This window comes from Bufo bufo, chromosome 5 (assembly GCF_905171765.1).
Source record: "Bufo bufo chromosome 5, aBufBuf1.1, whole genome shotgun sequence".
NCBI lineage: Eukaryota > Metazoa > Chordata > Amphibia > Anura > Bufonidae > Bufo > Bufo bufo.
The window spans coordinates 235,736,871-235,753,788 of NC_053393.1; the positions used below are offsets into that span (position 1 = coordinate 235,736,871).

A 16,918-nucleotide genomic window follows, 5' to 3' on the forward strand; every position below is an offset into this window, starting at 1 on the left:
CATCCTAGGGAACAGGCCCTCCACCGGCTGGACGTGGTTCGTACCCTGCGGATTTACTTGTCCGCTTCGGAGTCTTTTCGATGTACTGACTTGCTATTTGTCATTCCTGAGGGTCCCCCAAGGGTCTGGCAGCTTCCAAGGTTATAATTGCCAGGTGGATTCGCTTAGCCATAGCCGAGGCGTATCGCTTCCAGGGCAAGGCACCTCCCCCCCATCCCATATCACGGCTCACTCGACCAGGGCAGTGGGCGCTTCTTGGGCCCGTTTTCGCCAGGCTTCTGCTTTGCAGTTATGCATGGCAGCTACTAGGTCTTTGTTGCACATATTTACCAAATTCTACTGGGTGCATACCTTTGCGTCGCCTGACGCTGCTCTGAGTCACAAGGTTTTGCGCGCTGCGGTGTATTAAGCTCCCGCGGGTGTGCCTTTCCTAGGTGTGTGATTTCTTTCCCTCCCGTGAACTGCTTTGGAACGTCCCACGGTCCTGTGTCCCCCAATGATACGAGCGAGAAAATGAGATTTTTATGCACTCGCCTGTAAAATCTCTTTCTCGCAGAAATCATTGGGGGACACAGCTCCCACCCTTTGTTTGTTCTCCAATTTTGCCGTTGAGGCGGCGGTTGGTTGGCTGGTTGGTGTTATATCATTTTTGGAATCTTCTTCTCCTACTGCTAGTGCACAAACTGATCAGCTCTCTCCAGGCGGGAGGGGGGTAGAGCTGGAAGGAGGAGCTAACACTTTTTCTAGCTTAGTGTCGCCTTCTAGTGGCAGCAGCTATACCCACGGTCTTGTGTCCCCCCAATGAACTCTGCAAGAAAGAGATTTTACAGGTGAGTCCATAAAATCTTATTTTCTCCTTACAGAGTCATGACTTATTGCTAGGATATGCTATCATTTTCTGATCAGTAGGGGCCAGACAGGGATCTTGAATGGAGCTGTGATGCAGTTTATTGCACAAATGGGGACTGAGAGCACTGATTTTTAGGAAAAAACTATGGGGACACTGTGGCCCAGTCATTCTCAGGCAGTTGCACCCTTACCATTCCGGAAATGGTGGCATAACCTAGTTATATGCCTTCACTTTCTGTACACTGTACTCTTTCATCTGTTTTATGATTTATATAATTAAACATTTAATTATTCACATACAGAACCATGTGCTGGACGTGTAAACTAGGCATGTTTACTCATAGCCATATAGTTTATAGTATGCTACGTCATGATAATGTGTTGGGTCCCTGTCAAATCAGCATTTAGACAGAACATCCCCATCGATTGATGCCTATCTTGTGTCATCCAGTACCCAGACAGATGTGCTCCACTTGTAGGTTATCATTAGGGCATTATAGAAGTCACTTATTAAACACCTTTTTACTTATACTGCTGCTGCGCCATGTTGTTGGATGCATTTATTAAGAACAAAAAGACAGTTATCTCTTTGTGCATCTTGTTTTGTTTTTTTTTAACCAATTTTAATGCTCTAGTCACTATAAACCCTTTTTCTTAAGAGTTTACTGCATAATTTAGAAATTGGAGTATACTACTAACTTACCACTAGATGGCAGTAGTATCCTGTGAAAAATTAAATCTACTTTTGTAAAACTCTTTACAGGTTATGTGCTGGCTATATCCCCAAGGAAATCTGTTTCAGGATTTAGCTTTTAATTAGTTGGCAAAATGTTTTAGAATTCATCAAGAATAAGGTGTTTCTGTAATATGGAGCTTTGGATTATATTAATCATTTTTCATCTGTAACATATTGCTGAAACAAACTGATTAAGGCGCTTTGAATTAAGAAGTTTTACCTTACAACATCATAAAAATCATTTTTAGGCAGGCCCTGGGACCCTCACCTTCCGGGACATTTTAGACTTATCTTGAAGATATGCAATAAATGTCCACATTGCAATAACCCTGCAGAGAATTTTTTACTACCTATATCAATAATACATTAGACACAATGTGAGGTTATACAGTGGATATAAAAAGTCTACACACTCCCTGTTAAAGTGTCAGGTTTCTGTGATGTAAAAAAAATTAGACAAAGATAAATCATTTCAGAACTTTTTCCACCTTTTTAATGTGACCTATAAACTGTACAACATTGCTGACACTCTGGTATAAACGGCTGACATCTGTGCAGATGTCAGCCGTTTAACCCTTTCCATACCGCGGTCCGTACAGACAACAGGCATCCTGCTGTCCATGGTGCTGAACAGATCTGTGCTAAAGGCATAGATCTGTTCAGACAAAGTGTAAGTAAAATACAGTACAATACACTATATAGTGTACTGTACTGTATTATACAGACATCAGATCCACTGTATCTTCAAGAACCAAGTGGGTCTGGGTAAAAAAAAATGTAAAAAAATAAAGTGAAAAAAGATTTTAAAAAAAACATTTATCACTGAATAAAAAAATAAAAATAAAAAACACTACACATATTAGGTATCGCCGCGTCCGTAACGACCTGATCTATAAAACGGTCATGTTACTTTCCCCGCACGGTGAACGCCATAAAAATAAAAAAATAAAAACTATGAGAAAATTGAAATTTTGCCCACCTTACTTCCCAAAAAAGGTAAAAGGTAATAAAAGTGATCAAAAAAGTCGCATGTACGCCAAAATAGTACCAATCAAACCGTCATCTCATCCCGCAAAAATCATACCCTACCCAAGATAATCGCCCAAAAACTGAAAAAACTATGGCTCTTTGACTATGGAAACACTAAAACATGATTTTTTTTTTTTCAAAAAGGAAATCATTGTGTAAAACTTACATAAATAAAAATAAAGTATACATATTAGGTATCGCCGCGTCCGTATCGACCGGCTCTATAAAAATATCACATGTCCTTACCCTTCAGGTGACCACCGTAAAAAAAAAAAACGGTGTAAAAAAAGCAATTTTTTGTCATCTTACGTCACAAAAAGTGTAATAGCAAGCGATCAAAAAGGCAAATGCACCCCAAAATAGTGCCAATCAAACCGTCATCTCATCCCACAAAAAATGAGACCCTACCTAAGATAATCGCCCAAAAACTAAAAAAACTATGGCTCTCAGACTATGGAGACACTAAAACATGATTTTTTTTTGTTTCAAAAATTAAATCATTGTGTAAAACTTACATAAATAAAAAAAATTGTATACATATTAGGTATCGCCGCGTCCGTGACAACCTGCTCTATAAAAATACCACATGATCTAACCTGTCAGATGAATGTTGTAAATAACAAAAAACATAGTCCTTGCCCCATCTGTGTGTAATCAGTGTGTCTTTTCGGACCTGCAATTATTTCCCCCTCTCTATGCTGTCATGATAATGCGTATTCTGAGTCGTAGATCTGTTTGCTGTGGGAATAAAATCTTACACACCATGTATGCTGAAGATAGGGGCAAGGATTAGGATAGGGCTCACTGGTGATTGGCTAGAAGTATGGGAAAGGAAGTCAAGACCAGTATAGTTCTGCCAGGACATGCCCCAGACTTGAGGAGAACTCTGGATGCAGGAGCACCACAGCTAGAATCAATATAAGCAGACCAGAGCACTGGGGGAAGCTGGAATGGATCCTCGCACTGTCCCCAGCAAAAGCAGAAGTTAATTTGTGAGAAGCTCTTAAACTCCGTTCGACTTTAAAGAATAAAGTTAAGGTTTTGGAATGGCCAAGTCAAAGCCCTGACCTTAATTCAATAGAAATGTTGTGGAGGGACCTTAAGCAAGCAGTTCGTAGGAGGAAACCCACCAACATAACATAGTTGAATTGTTTTATAGAAGGGAATGGGCTAAAATTTCTCCAAGCCAATGTGCAGGATTGATAAATTACTGGAAACCTTTAGTTGCAGCTATTGCAGCTCAAGGAAGTCATATCAGATACTGAAAGCATACGTTCACATACTTTTGCCACTCAGACATGTGATGTTGGATCATTTTGCTCCATAAATAAATGACAAAGTCTAATATTTGTGTTTGATTTGGTTATCTTTATCTACTCATAGGACTGTGATGGCTAACCTCCAACACTCCAGCTGTGGTAAAACTACGACTCCCAAGATGTACACTTGCTTGGCTGGTCTCAGAACTCCCTAGAAATGAATGGAGCATGCTGGGAGTCGTAGTTTCACCACAGCTGGAGTGGCGAAGGTTAGCAATCACAGTTATCGGATGTGAAAATCTGATGTAGTTTTTATGTAGAAATATAGAAAATTCTGAAGGATTCACAAGCCCCATTGTAGAACAAGAAACTGCATGCAATCTTGTACTGTGGATGTGTATAATGCTTTTTTGATATGATGCATGTTATTTATAACATGGATGTGCTCCACTGGAATTAATCTCTATTCTTTTACTGGTTTCCAGTGGGAGTCGGCTTGGCGGACTTATGACAGTCCTGTGCTTCTTTTATAACCATGGGGAGGTAAGAATGTTACTTTATAGTTCTAAGCTAATCTATTTAGGAGTAAACCACTGCCATGTTTTCTATGAGGTTTCTGTACATTTTTCTAACGGGGACCTGCTGGGCCCTACTATATTCATTTGTTTTTTTATGCCTGGAAATGGTCAATGTGGGGCATATGACGACATTGGGGAAGATTAAAAAAAATTAGTGCAAGAAAAAAATGAAACCTTTATCAATCAATCAGGTTGATGTTTTTATTTCCAGTGGTCCTCTAGAAATCTTTTCTCTATTGCCTCCAGTTTCAGTTATGAAAAATCACCCTCAGCATGTCTTGTATACATCTTAATATTTTTCACTCCCAGGCAGGCATTTTTTTTCTCTGCTAAGGCAGTTATGGGAGCGACTGGTCAGCATCGAGCATAAGTGTAATCAGTGCTCAGCCTGAAAACAGAGAGTCTTGCCCTGGACCCAACGTAAACTTCTGTTATAGTTGCACTTGATCCTAAGTAGTTATTTCTGCCTTCCTAGAAGTGACCTATCACAGAAGAAAATGACTTTTCATATGAAACTTAACTTTTACTTCTAGATATTAAAATAATACCCCACAACATATAGAAGATATGATAACATACTGTGCCAAAATAGAGAAGGCAGAGCCTTACTTTGGACATGTCCACGATAATACCATCCAAGTAAACAAAGATGCAACAACTTACAGTTTGGAGACCGAGGGCTTGGATACAGGACAGGGAGAAATTTTTCCTGATGTATCCCTGAAAGCTACACCTGCCTTAAGGCGGAGCACCCGCCCCGAAAGGGGCGACCCCACCTCTCGGTGGCTAAGCCCTCACTGTCACCTACCCTGCCAGTGGATATAATGAATGCTTGTCCCGACGTCTTTCCCCAGTGACATTCGAGCTGGTTCATCAGGGGACCAAAGGTAAGTAATTCCAGTATTCGTAGGCATCAATGAAAATATCAGAATGATATAGGCATCCTGGTGTAGTAAGGTGCACTCACATAATGGGGAATCAGCCTTAAATAGCTTGAATTTGGCGCTAATAGGAACACCCCTCCTCCTCAACCAGCTAATCGCAAAGCCAGCACAAGCAAATGCGCTACTTCCGGTCGGTGGAACGCACATGTGATTCAAAAACCGGAAGTGCGTAGGCGCTTCCGCCAATGATTCTTCCGGTGCATGGAACGCATCAGGGAGCGTGCACAGGGACTGGGGAGAGTCATAGCAACGATTAGAACAACTGAAGGCAAGTGGAATGGCATATTTAAAGGTATATGCCATTCATAAAGGCTTAAATGTAAGATTATTCAAATAAATACATTTTAGTACAAGGATATCCCTTTTCTTAATAATGGGGTTATATTGGGGGATAGATATATAGCTGTGGGGACACGGAAATAATGTCCCACCCAGATCCCCATCAGAATTGATAACTATGTATATGAACCAATCTCGGTTCGATATAAGGCAGATGATCCTAAGCTTCAAAATAATTTAGTAAGCAGATCACCATAGAAATGGTTAGTCAGAAAAAGAGGGAGAAAAAATACCTAGAAAAAGCAGCTAAATGAAATCTGCTCATTTAATCCCAGGGGATATACCGTTTTAAGGCGATATATCCACTGAGCTTCCTTGCGGAGAATTCTATTGTCCCAGTCGCCACCCGTCGTATGACCTCGGTAACCTGAAATCTAAGGGTATTAACGTCACCATTGTAAACATCTAGCACATGACGTGCGATGGGTTTATCCCTGCGGTTTCTCACATCACCTAGATGCTCACCAACTCGTCTCCTCAATCCGCGTTTGGTTTAAAGGACAGCCACAGGTACAGAGATAGATGACTCTCTGTGTGCGGCAAAACCGGTCACGGTATATGTTATCCCCGTACTGTTGCTAGTGAATAATTTAGACTTCAAAATGAAGGGACAACAAATGCAATCCCCGCCGCATTTATAAGTGCCCACCGGCTTAGGATTGAGCCATGTTGTTGCTCTTGTCGGTTTTTGATAATGGCTGTGTATCAGCCTATCTCTTAAAGATCTTCCACGTCTATACGTAATTGCTGGTGCGGGAGGGAGAACGTCTTTTACATCGGGGTCAGCAAGAAGGATATCCCAGTATCTCCTTAGGATAGCCTCCCCCCTCTGTGTTTCACAATCATATGTGCCGATGATTCTAATGACATTATTGGTCTTATCTTGGTCATTTCGAGCATTATTTACTAGTAAGGAGTGATGGTTGATTCTACTGGAGTGTTGAAAGGCATCTCTACGGACTTCACTGGGGTATCCTCGTTTTTTAAATAATTTATGCATGTCCGCAGCCTGACAATAGAAGGATTCATATGAGGAAAAATTCCTTCTAAGCTGAAGGTTTTGTCCCTTAAGGATGCCCCGTTTTAGACTCACGGGGTGATAGCTGTCCCACTGTAACAGGCTGTTCGTAGCCGTAGGTTTTCTATAGGTTTCAGTGTGCAGCTCCCCCTGATATTTTGTGATCTGGATATCAAAAAATGCAATACTATCCCTGTTGATCTCATGAATAAATCTCAGATGTATCGTATTGATATTAAGGTGGGTCATAAATTCAGAGAATGAGTCCCAAGTGCCATCCCATAAGATAAATACGTCGTCGATGTACCTATCCTTCTCCTCTGTGATAGGTAATTTTTGTACTTTTCAACTTTATAGTTTTTGTCAGTGATAGCCTTTCCAGAAGTGAGCAAAATGCTCAATATACAGTATATTACATAAGGTCTTATACTGGGCAAAAGTGCTGTTGACTGATACCCTTTACTTCTTTTCTTACATATTTTAATTTGTCCCGTTTCATTTATTTGTTTCTAGTTAAAATACAGATTTAGTCCCAAAACTTAAACTTAGAGGGCATCTGTCAGCAGATTTGTACCTCTAGGAGCAATGGGCTCAGCTCTCTCTGCAGTATTGATGCCCCCATTACACCTAGAGGCTCATTTGCATATATAACAACATCATTTTTCACAGCAATGAGGGAACATATGAACATGGGAGCAACACAGTTGTCTTCAGCTGCCTAGCTCACATGCCACAGGTCAGCTAGTTTCATAGGTACAATTCTGCTGACACCTATATCACCTATATAACTAACAGCATTGCCCACAGAAGACTGCAATCACATTCTAAACAGTAAATATAGAAAAATTATCGCAACATTCTCCAGTAAAAATCTTCTTTATTCCAAAATAAATATTAAAAGCAATATGAGGTCTGATTAGGGATCTTATTTACATTGGGGGTCTGATCTGAGGTCTTATTGGGGGTCTTATATACATTGGGGGTTTGATTGTGGTCTTATTTACATTGGGGATCTGAGCTGAGGTCTAATGATAAATATTTTTCTGTCATTTTCCTCCTCTGCATCTAATAGGGCTTAAAATACGGTGTATATATAAAAAAATATTTAGGGTCGCCAATAAAGTCTAACTTTTGAAACAGATCAATATGGCAGTCCCATTAGAATTGCTTTAGATGCTAACTTGTAATACTTGTTTTTCACATGTTCATTTGTATATGGAAATAATATATTAATAATATATATTTTATTTTTTTAGAGCACGAGAGTAATGTGGACTCCACCTCTACGTGAGAGTTTTTCATACCCATTCCTGGTTCTTCAAATGTTCATCTTGACATATATCCTAAGGTATTTTCCTTTTCAACTTTTTTTAAAGCCTTTATGCACGCGGCCGTTCTGTGCAATGGGGACCGCAATTTGTGGGGGCAATGCACGGGCAACATCTGTGAGGCGGCCAGGATAGATCGAGACCCATTCAGCTTGAATGGGTCCGTGATCCGTCCGCACCGTAAAAAAAATGGAACATGTTCTATTTTTTTTGCGATGCGGAGCCACGGATAGAAGCACTCAGCAGTGCTTCTGTGGGGTTCCGCTCCTTCGTTCCGCACCGCAGCTCCGGATTGCGGACCCATTCAAGTGAATGGTTCCACAACCGTGATGCAGGGAGCATTGCGGACCCGCTGTTTGCAGGCCACAATACGGCAACGGCTGTGTGCATGAGGCCTAAGGGACATGTTTTAATGCTACCTGCCACCCAGACAGGCACCTTCTTTTTCACATCTGTGGCCCTGGTGGAATTGTGCTAAAACGAAATATTGTGTACTGCATATGACCCTCAGTGAGCATAATAGGAGTCTCATGACATACTGTACTCTTCTACCGTCCACTTCAATCCGTTTCTACTTCTCCCGCAGAAAAGTGCTAATTTCTTGTTCATGAATCCCACTCTAGGATAGATGCAATCCTTCTAGTTTCCTCTCTTTATCCTAAGGAATGAGACTCTGCTATCTATCTCATAACCGTTAGTAAAACCTATGAGTTTCCCAGAACCTTGCAATCTTCACTGAACCTCTGCTCTATCTGCAGAACAATTGACTTAACTTAATGGACAAGAACATCAAGCAACGCAGTCTTGTTATGAACAACCTCCAAAGCCGTCATGAGGGACATGTAATTAGTTATGTTGAATTACATCATTGAAAGCATAGGGAATATTTCAAAACTACACAGGCGCAATTAAAGGGGTTTTCCGAGATTTCATTACTTATGATCTATCGTCTGGATAGGTTATCAGTATCTGATCGGTGGGGGTTCGACACCTGGGACCCCCACGAATCAGCTGTTTGAGAAGGGAGTGCCCCTCGCAGAACCGCCGCAGCCTTCTCTCCGCTTTTCTTTTGAACTGAATGGGACTGAGTTGCAAAACCAACCACAGACACTATACAATGTTTGGTGCTATGCTTGGTGAGCACAGAGAAGGCTGCCGCACTCACAGGAGCGCTGGTGCCTTCTCAAACAGCTGATCAGTGGGGGTCACTGGTGTCGGACTCCCACCCATCAGATACTAATGACCTATCTAGAGGATAGGTCATCTGTATTAAAGTCTCGGAAAACCCCTTTAAATCATATAGACAATCCATCCAAAGACAATAAATTCTGGCCTCTTGGTAAAGTCTATTTAAAGGGGTTATGCCACGATTTATGTAAATAATTAAAATCAGACATCGTATAGTACATGACAATCGCAGATGCAGAAATACAGAGAGCCATAGTACATTCCCATAATAACAAAACACCAGGAACTGATGGTTTCATAAAATTCTCCGTTATCCAAATAAGCTATATAATGACATCTATAAACATGGTGTCCATCCAGATGGCTGTACAGTACAAAAGCCCACACAATTTTAACCCCTTAACCTCAAGGGACCCGCTGTACCTCAGTCCTTTAGGCTTATAGTGCTTATGAGCCAAGACTATAAATTGTTGATAAAAGTATTTGCCCCCTGGTTGCAGGGCATCTTGCCTAATATATTGATTGATGTGCAAGAAGGATTTATTGGACAAAATCCACCCCCTCATTAGATGTACCAATGTTGTTACAAAAACAAGCTCTGTTGGAAAAACTAGCCTTAAGGGAGTTGTCTGCCTGTTAAATAAAAGTAAGGGTTAGAATGGCTTAAAGTAATATTGACCAATCCCCTACCGCTCCTATTCTGACACTTCCCGGGTCCTCCTCCTTTGTCAGTACTTTCTGATCCTTACGACTTGGAAATGTGACTGCTTAGCCAATCACTGTGGTTGATCAGTGCTATATACACCGCCGTGGCCAATGTTTCACTGAGTGATCACATTTCCTTTTTCAGGATGGCCAGGGAAGCATTGGAACAGGAGCAATATTGTTAATTAGCAGCCAGATAACCTGTTAGGTTAAAATGCTTAATCACTGTATAAGCAAAAAGTAATTTTCGGGTTGATTATAGTTAAATCCATTATTATAAACATTTTTAGATTATGGGGTCATTTATTATATTGAAATACACCTATATTAGGTGTATTTCAGGCGCATATGGTGGCTCAACCATTAGTTGCGCTGCAATCTGCGACTTTTTCCTGCTCATGCCAGGTCTACAATTGTGGGCCGGGAAAGGAATTCCAGTAGGCCCGTCTCATTCGACATTTTCTGCGGCTGGTTTAGGCGTAGAAAATGGTCTGATTGTAAGACGGCTAGGAAGCTGGCTTACATTTAGACTGCCACTGGAAGTGCCAAAGTTACAGAGAGGCTGGCGCCTCTTCATTACTTCGGCGGATCCACCAACAGTTATGGGGCTTTATTAAGACCGGCGTCTAAAACGACAGTCTTAATGAATGACCCTCTATGTTTTTATACCCATTATTACTTATTAAAAATATGTTTATATGTGCAGGAATAAGGTTTGTATAGTGCAGTGTGCTGTTTGTATTGACCATTTCTGGTGTGATGAGCCAGCGTCTCTGCATTTTAGAAGAATTCCCAGACGTGTGACCTGCACCCATCTGACATTGGTGGCAAATCCTAGCGATATGCCACCAATCTTCGAGGTGAGAAAACCCCTTTAACTGGTGATAGAAGCTACAAACAAATACATAACCATTCCTGCTCTAAGCAAGAGTCTTCTCATTCACAAACGGCTAAGGGCTCTTTCACACTTGCGTTGTCCGGATCCGTCGTGCACTCCATTTGCCGGAGGTGCCCGCCGGATCCGTAACAACGCAAGTGAACTGAAAGCATTTGAAGACGGATGCGTCTTCAAAATGCGTTCAGTGTTACTATGGCACCCAGGACGCTATTAAAGTCCTGGTTGCCATAGTAGTAGTGGGGAGCGGGGGAGCAGTATACTTACCGTCCGTGCGGCTCCCGGGGCGCTCCAGAATGACGTCAGAGCGCCCCATGCGCATGGATGACGTGATCCATGCGATCACGTCATCCATGAGCGTGGGGCGCCCTGACGTCACTCTGAAGCGCCCCGGGAGCCGCAAGGACGGTAAGTATACTGCTCCCCCGCTCCCCACTACACTTTACCATGGCAGCCAGGACTTTAGCGTCCTGGAAGCCATGGTAACCATTCAGAAAAAGCTAAACGTCGGATCCGGTAATGCGCCGAAACGACGTTTAGCTTAAGGCAGTATCCGGATTAATTCCTTTCAATGGGCATTAATTCCGGATCCGGCCTTGCGGCAAGTGTTCAGGATTTTTGGCCGGAGCAAAAAGCGCAGCATGCTGCGGTATTTTCTCCGGCCAAAAAACGTTCCGTTCCGGAACTGAAGGCATCCTGATGCATCCTGAACGGATTTCTCTCCATTCAGAATGTATTGGGATAATCCTGATCAGGATTCTTCCGGCATAGAGCCCCGACGATGGAACTCTATGCCGGAACCCAACAACGCAAGTGTGAAAGAGCCCTAAAAAATATCTTGAAAACGTTGACCTCAGTGGTTATGATAGTAAGGAGGCACTTCATCCATCCTGAGATATAAACAAAGGACTGGTGGGGGGAAGCGGGATGACTGGAGGAACTCTTTAGATGGGTACTATTTTATTTATTTATTTTTGCATTTTATTATTTGTTTCTACGTTTTTGAACACCACCATTAAAATTAACCTTTTTAATTAGATATCATTCATAAGCTGCTCCTACTGTCTGTTTTATTTCATAACACCTGAATATTGTAACTTTTTTCCTTAAATTAAGCTCATATTGTAGAACTAGAGCGTTATATGTCATATTAAGAAAATGTCAAAGTGCAAATTTGCAACACAGTAGCCAAATATTTGCTTATTTTAAATTTTACTTCTAGTTAAGTGTTACTGTTCATTGTCACTTTAGCAATCGTTGGTGACTGCCATGCAAAGTCTGCTGAATGTGTGATTTATTGTTGGAAATGCATAAGTAGACATATTCTGCGCTACTTTTAGCATGACGGTACAAGAACTAATTTTAATCTTAAAAATCTATTTCCTTGCTTAACAGAATCTAGGGCAGGAGTGACCTGGAATAAAACAGTTTTCTGATGCGATGAGGTTTTCTAAGTTGGCATGACTTGTTTGACGCTTCTTTGGTGTTTCTCAACATGATTTGGACTTATTTGGCTTGCTCCTCATACTTAATTAGTTATTGGGGGATACACAGACACAGCAGCATATGCTGTAGATTACAAGTTTCAGACCTTTGCAGATTTTTCATAAGGATGCTGCTGTCGGGTAACATTCTTTTGACCAATTTCCATGCTAAACATGGCAGTTCTTGCACTGATGCCATGCCAAACAAAATATAGCTATGATATCTGTTCCCATAAAGAAGTGTATGACAATTCTGTATTAGACTCTGGCTCTTGCATATACTACACATCGGTGAGCTTTCCTGTAGGGCAGGTGATTTTATGAAGTTTTTCCATATTACTTTATTACCCTCCCTAAGTATGCTGGCACACAGTACAGTTGGGATGCCATTGCGATGCAGTTACTGCATCAACAAATATGAATTCACAACACCGTTTTTGAATGTAGTCTGCTGCAGTTAATTACGGTAAATCATTCAGATAATTTCTCCAATGCAGAACACCAGTGTTTAATTGGGTGCCAAACTGGCTAAATTCTAGAACTTGTGTTTTTAAATGTATTTTTCTTGATGCAGTGACTCCATGCAGTTTTCAAGTGATTCACAATTGCACTGTGTGGCAGCACCTTCTTCTCTCAGCAACTGAATGCGCTCATGTACAGGTTAGAGGCACAGCTTGTCCTCAGCCGGTTTGCTGCTGAAAAACCCAATCACCTGATGTTTTAGTGTATTGGGTATTTCTGCAATGGATTGCCACTGCCTGATTATTTCCTGTGTCTGATTATGACCACTGATCATCGATACCGCTGCCCTTCGCGGCACACTAGAAGGAAAACCATAGGTGTCAGTGGTTGGGTGTTATGATCATAAAAAAAATAATAAAATCACATATAGTGCACATTTATTTAAAACAAAAAAATGAATTTCAGCTACACCTGTCCCCCAGGACTGCTAATTCCTGTGCCCATAACCCCCTGAAACGCCTAGAAAACTCCCATAATTTTCCCATTTTGTGATAAATTTTCACAAATCCCAACCCATTCCCCACCCTTTTCAGTTGGATTCAACTCAAAAGTGATGGCAACTATGCATCTCCTAGTGCCCGGGTCAGCAACATCTGGCACTCCAGGTGTTGTGAAAATACATCTCCCATCATGCACACTTGCTTGGCTGTTTTCTGAACTCTCACAGAAGTGAAAGGAGCATGCTGGGAGTTGTAGTTTCACAACAGCTGGATTGCCGAATGTTGCTGATCCTAATTGTTTTGTTTAGCATATCTTCATGCAAATATCTGACAGAACCTGTATCCTGGGCATTTGTGTATTAGAGGGAAGAAGACATTTGCCCTGTGATTGCATCTCTTGCTGGTCACTTCAACATCAGAATGGCTTAAAATAATATAAGAAGTCATTCTGACCCAAGCAATCCTCTGCCACTTCAGTTCCGATATCTCCGGTGGCCCCTTGCCAGTGTCTACTTCTTGGTCCCTCTCAACACACAAAATTTGACTGTTCAGCCAGTCTCTTGCTTAGGCAACTCACTGATGTGGCCAGCAGAGAATCCAGTGAGCAGAGACCAGCGCGGTACCAGGTAGAAAATAAGATTCTCTTGTATTCAGGCATCCTATGCATTTCATATTCTTGCTGAAGTTCCTTCAGGCATATACGGTATTTGTTTATTTCAGTTTCTACATTGCAGACGTGTTCAGTATTCAGTTCACTTTCTACGGTATTTTAACATTGTGCTTTAGTATAATTTAGTTATGTTTTAGTTTTAATAAAAGCCGCTTCGCAGAGGTACTTTCCTGCCTGGGAAATCTGTACCGCCAGCGACTTGGTCCTCTCTACACACCTTTACTAAATTTTACAGGGTGCATTCCTTGGCCTCGGCTGGTGCTTCTCTCGGCCGCAGGATTCTGCAGGCTGCAGTGCAGTGACTTCTATAGAGAGTTGGTTTGGGAGAATTTGTTTCCCATCTTGGGGACTGCTTTAGGACGTCCCACGGTCCTGTGTCCCCCAATGATATGAGTGAGAAAATGAGATTTTTGTGAACTCACCTGTAAAATCTCTTTCTCGCTTGATTCATTGGGGGACACAGGACCGTGGGTATAGCTTGCTGCTGCCACTAGAAGACACTAGGCTGAAAACTGTTAGCTCCTCCCCTGCAGGCTATACCCCCTCCAGCCTGGAAAGAGCATCTCAGTTTGTGCTCCAGCAGTAGGAGAGACCAGAATAAGGTAAAAATCAACAGAAACCTGAACACAGCCATGAGACCGAACCAAACACAAGGTCCCAACTGGCAAAACAGAGACCCCACGTGCCTTACAACTATATGTGGGTGGGTGCTGTGTCCCCCAATGAATCAAGCGAGAAAGAGATTTTACAGGTGAGTTCACTAAAATCTCATTTTCTCGCTCATATCATTGGGGGACACAGGACCGTGGGACGTCCTAAAGCAGTCCCCAGGATGGGAAACAAATTCTCCCAAACCAACTCTCTCTATAGAAGTCACTGCACTGCAGCCTGCAGAATCCTGCGGCCGAGAGAAGCATCAGCCGAGGCCAAGGAATGCACCCTGTAAAATTTAGTAAAGGTGTGTAGAGAGGACCAAGTTGCTGCCTTACACAACTGAGACGCAGAAGCGTGGTGGAGGTGTGCCCAAGAAGCCCCGACCGCTCTGGTAGAGTGAGCCGTGATCCCGGGCGGAGGAACCTTGTCCCTGGAACGATAAGCCTCGGCAATAGCCGAGCGAATCCACTGAGCAATAGTCACCTTTGAAGCCGCCAAACCTTTACGAGGGCCTTCCGAGATGACGAACAGAGTGTCAGTGCGTCTGAAGGGAGCCACCACAGACAGATAAATCGGTGGGAACACGTAAAGGAACGCAAAGCTGTCCCAAGGTGCCACGAGAGCGTCCACGTTGTGTGCTGTTGGATCCCTTGCGCGAGAGAGGAAGCACGGGAGCTTGTGATTGAATCTGGACGCCATCAGGTCCACTTCTGGATGTCCCCACCTGAGGCAGATGGCCTCGAACACCTCCGGATGGAGGGACCACTCCCCGAGGTCCACTGTCGTCCGGCTGAGAAAGTCTGCCGTCCAGTTGTCCACTCCCGGGATGAAGACTGCCGAAATCATCGGAACATGGGACTACTGCATCACCGGGAGACTGTGAGTCCCTCCTTGGTGGTTGATGTAGGCCACAGCTGTGGCATTGTCCGATTGTATCCTGATCGGACGACCCTGCAGAAATGGAGTCCAATGGATAAGGGAGAGATAAATGGCTCTGAGTTCCAGTATGTTGATGGGAAGTTTGGACTCCGATGGAGACCAAACACCCTGGACCGTCCGTGTGGCGAGAACTCTGCCCCAACCGCGAAGGCTGGCGTCGGTTATAATTATCGTCCATACTACTGGAAGGAAGGACTTCCCCGCCAACAGATGTGCAGGCTCTGTCCACCAACTGAGGGCTGTACGCGTTTGGAGGGACAGCCTGATCCGGCGATCCAGAGAATCCGGGGATTTGTCCCAAGATGACTAAATGGCTCGTTGAAAATGCCTCGTGTGAAATAGAGCGAAGGGAATGGCTTTGAAGGATGCCCCCATCATGCCCAGCACCCGCAGGCAATCGCGGATGGACGGATTGCGGCTTTGGAGTAATATGTGTATAGATCTCTGAACGTCCACGCTCTTGTCCAGCTGCAGGCGTACTACGGCTGCACCTGAGTCCAGTATCATGCCCAGGAACCTGATTTGTGTGGTTGGCGACAAGCAGGATTTTCGCCGATTGACTATCCAACCGAAGTGGGACAGAGTACTCAAAGTGATCTGAAGACTCTCCTCGCATTGGGAGACCGTAGACGCTTTGATCAAGATGTCGTCTAGATATGGGAGGAGAGTAATGCCCCTGGAGCGTAGGAGACCCAAGAGGGGGGCTAGTACCTTTTGTGAACACTCTCAGAGCTGTCGCTAGGCCGAATGGCAGGGAGACGAACTGGTAGTGACATGAATGAATGGAAAAACGAAGAAAACGTTGATGAGCGGATGCGATGGGAACATGCAAGTAAGCGTCTTGGATACCTATCGACGCCATGAGCTCCCCCGGCACCAATGAGGCAATCACAGAGCGGAGTGACTCCATCCTGAATCGTTGAATGCGGAGGAAGCGGTTCACCATCTTGAGTTCCAGCACAGGGTGGACATCGCCTTCATGTTTGGGTACTACGAAAAGGTTTGAATAGAAACCCGTAAATCTTTCGTGTAATGGGACCGGAATTATCACCCCCCCGTATGAGCAGGGACTGAACTGCTTGGAAGAAAGCAGCCGCCCGAACCGGGTCCTTGGGCGGCTGGGAGAGGAAGAAACTGTTGGGTGGGATAGACTTGAATTCTATCTTGTATCCTGATGTCACTACCTCTCGTGCCCAAGCGTCCGAAATAGGAGTTCGCCACATTTCCTCATGCTGAGGGCTGTTTCCCGGTAGCGGAACGAGGCTGTTGTGCTCGTGAACGCCAAGCTGGCTGGGGTTTGAAGGATGGGCCCTTTTGTTGGTCCTGATTGGGTGGTCTGGC

At 43.3% G+C, this 16,918-nt stretch overlaps 1 protein-coding gene across 3 annotated transcripts in view; it reads left to right on the forward strand.

Moving 5' to 3' along the window:
* Nucleotides 1-16,918, forward strand: part of DPY19L1 (dpy-19 like C-mannosyltransferase 1) — a 234,875-nt gene that overhangs the window by 99,218 nt on the left and 118,739 nt on the right. For all 3 annotated transcript variants that reach the window (XM_040432907.1, XM_040432906.1, XM_040432908.1), the window contains 2 exons: nucleotides 4,359-4,416; nucleotides 8,009-8,100. In XM_040432907.1, the coding sequence (XP_040288841.1) occupies nucleotides 4,359-4,416; nucleotides 8,009-8,100 (150 nt within the window). The remainder of the gene's footprint in view (nucleotides 1-4,358; nucleotides 4,417-8,008; nucleotides 8,101-16,918) is intronic.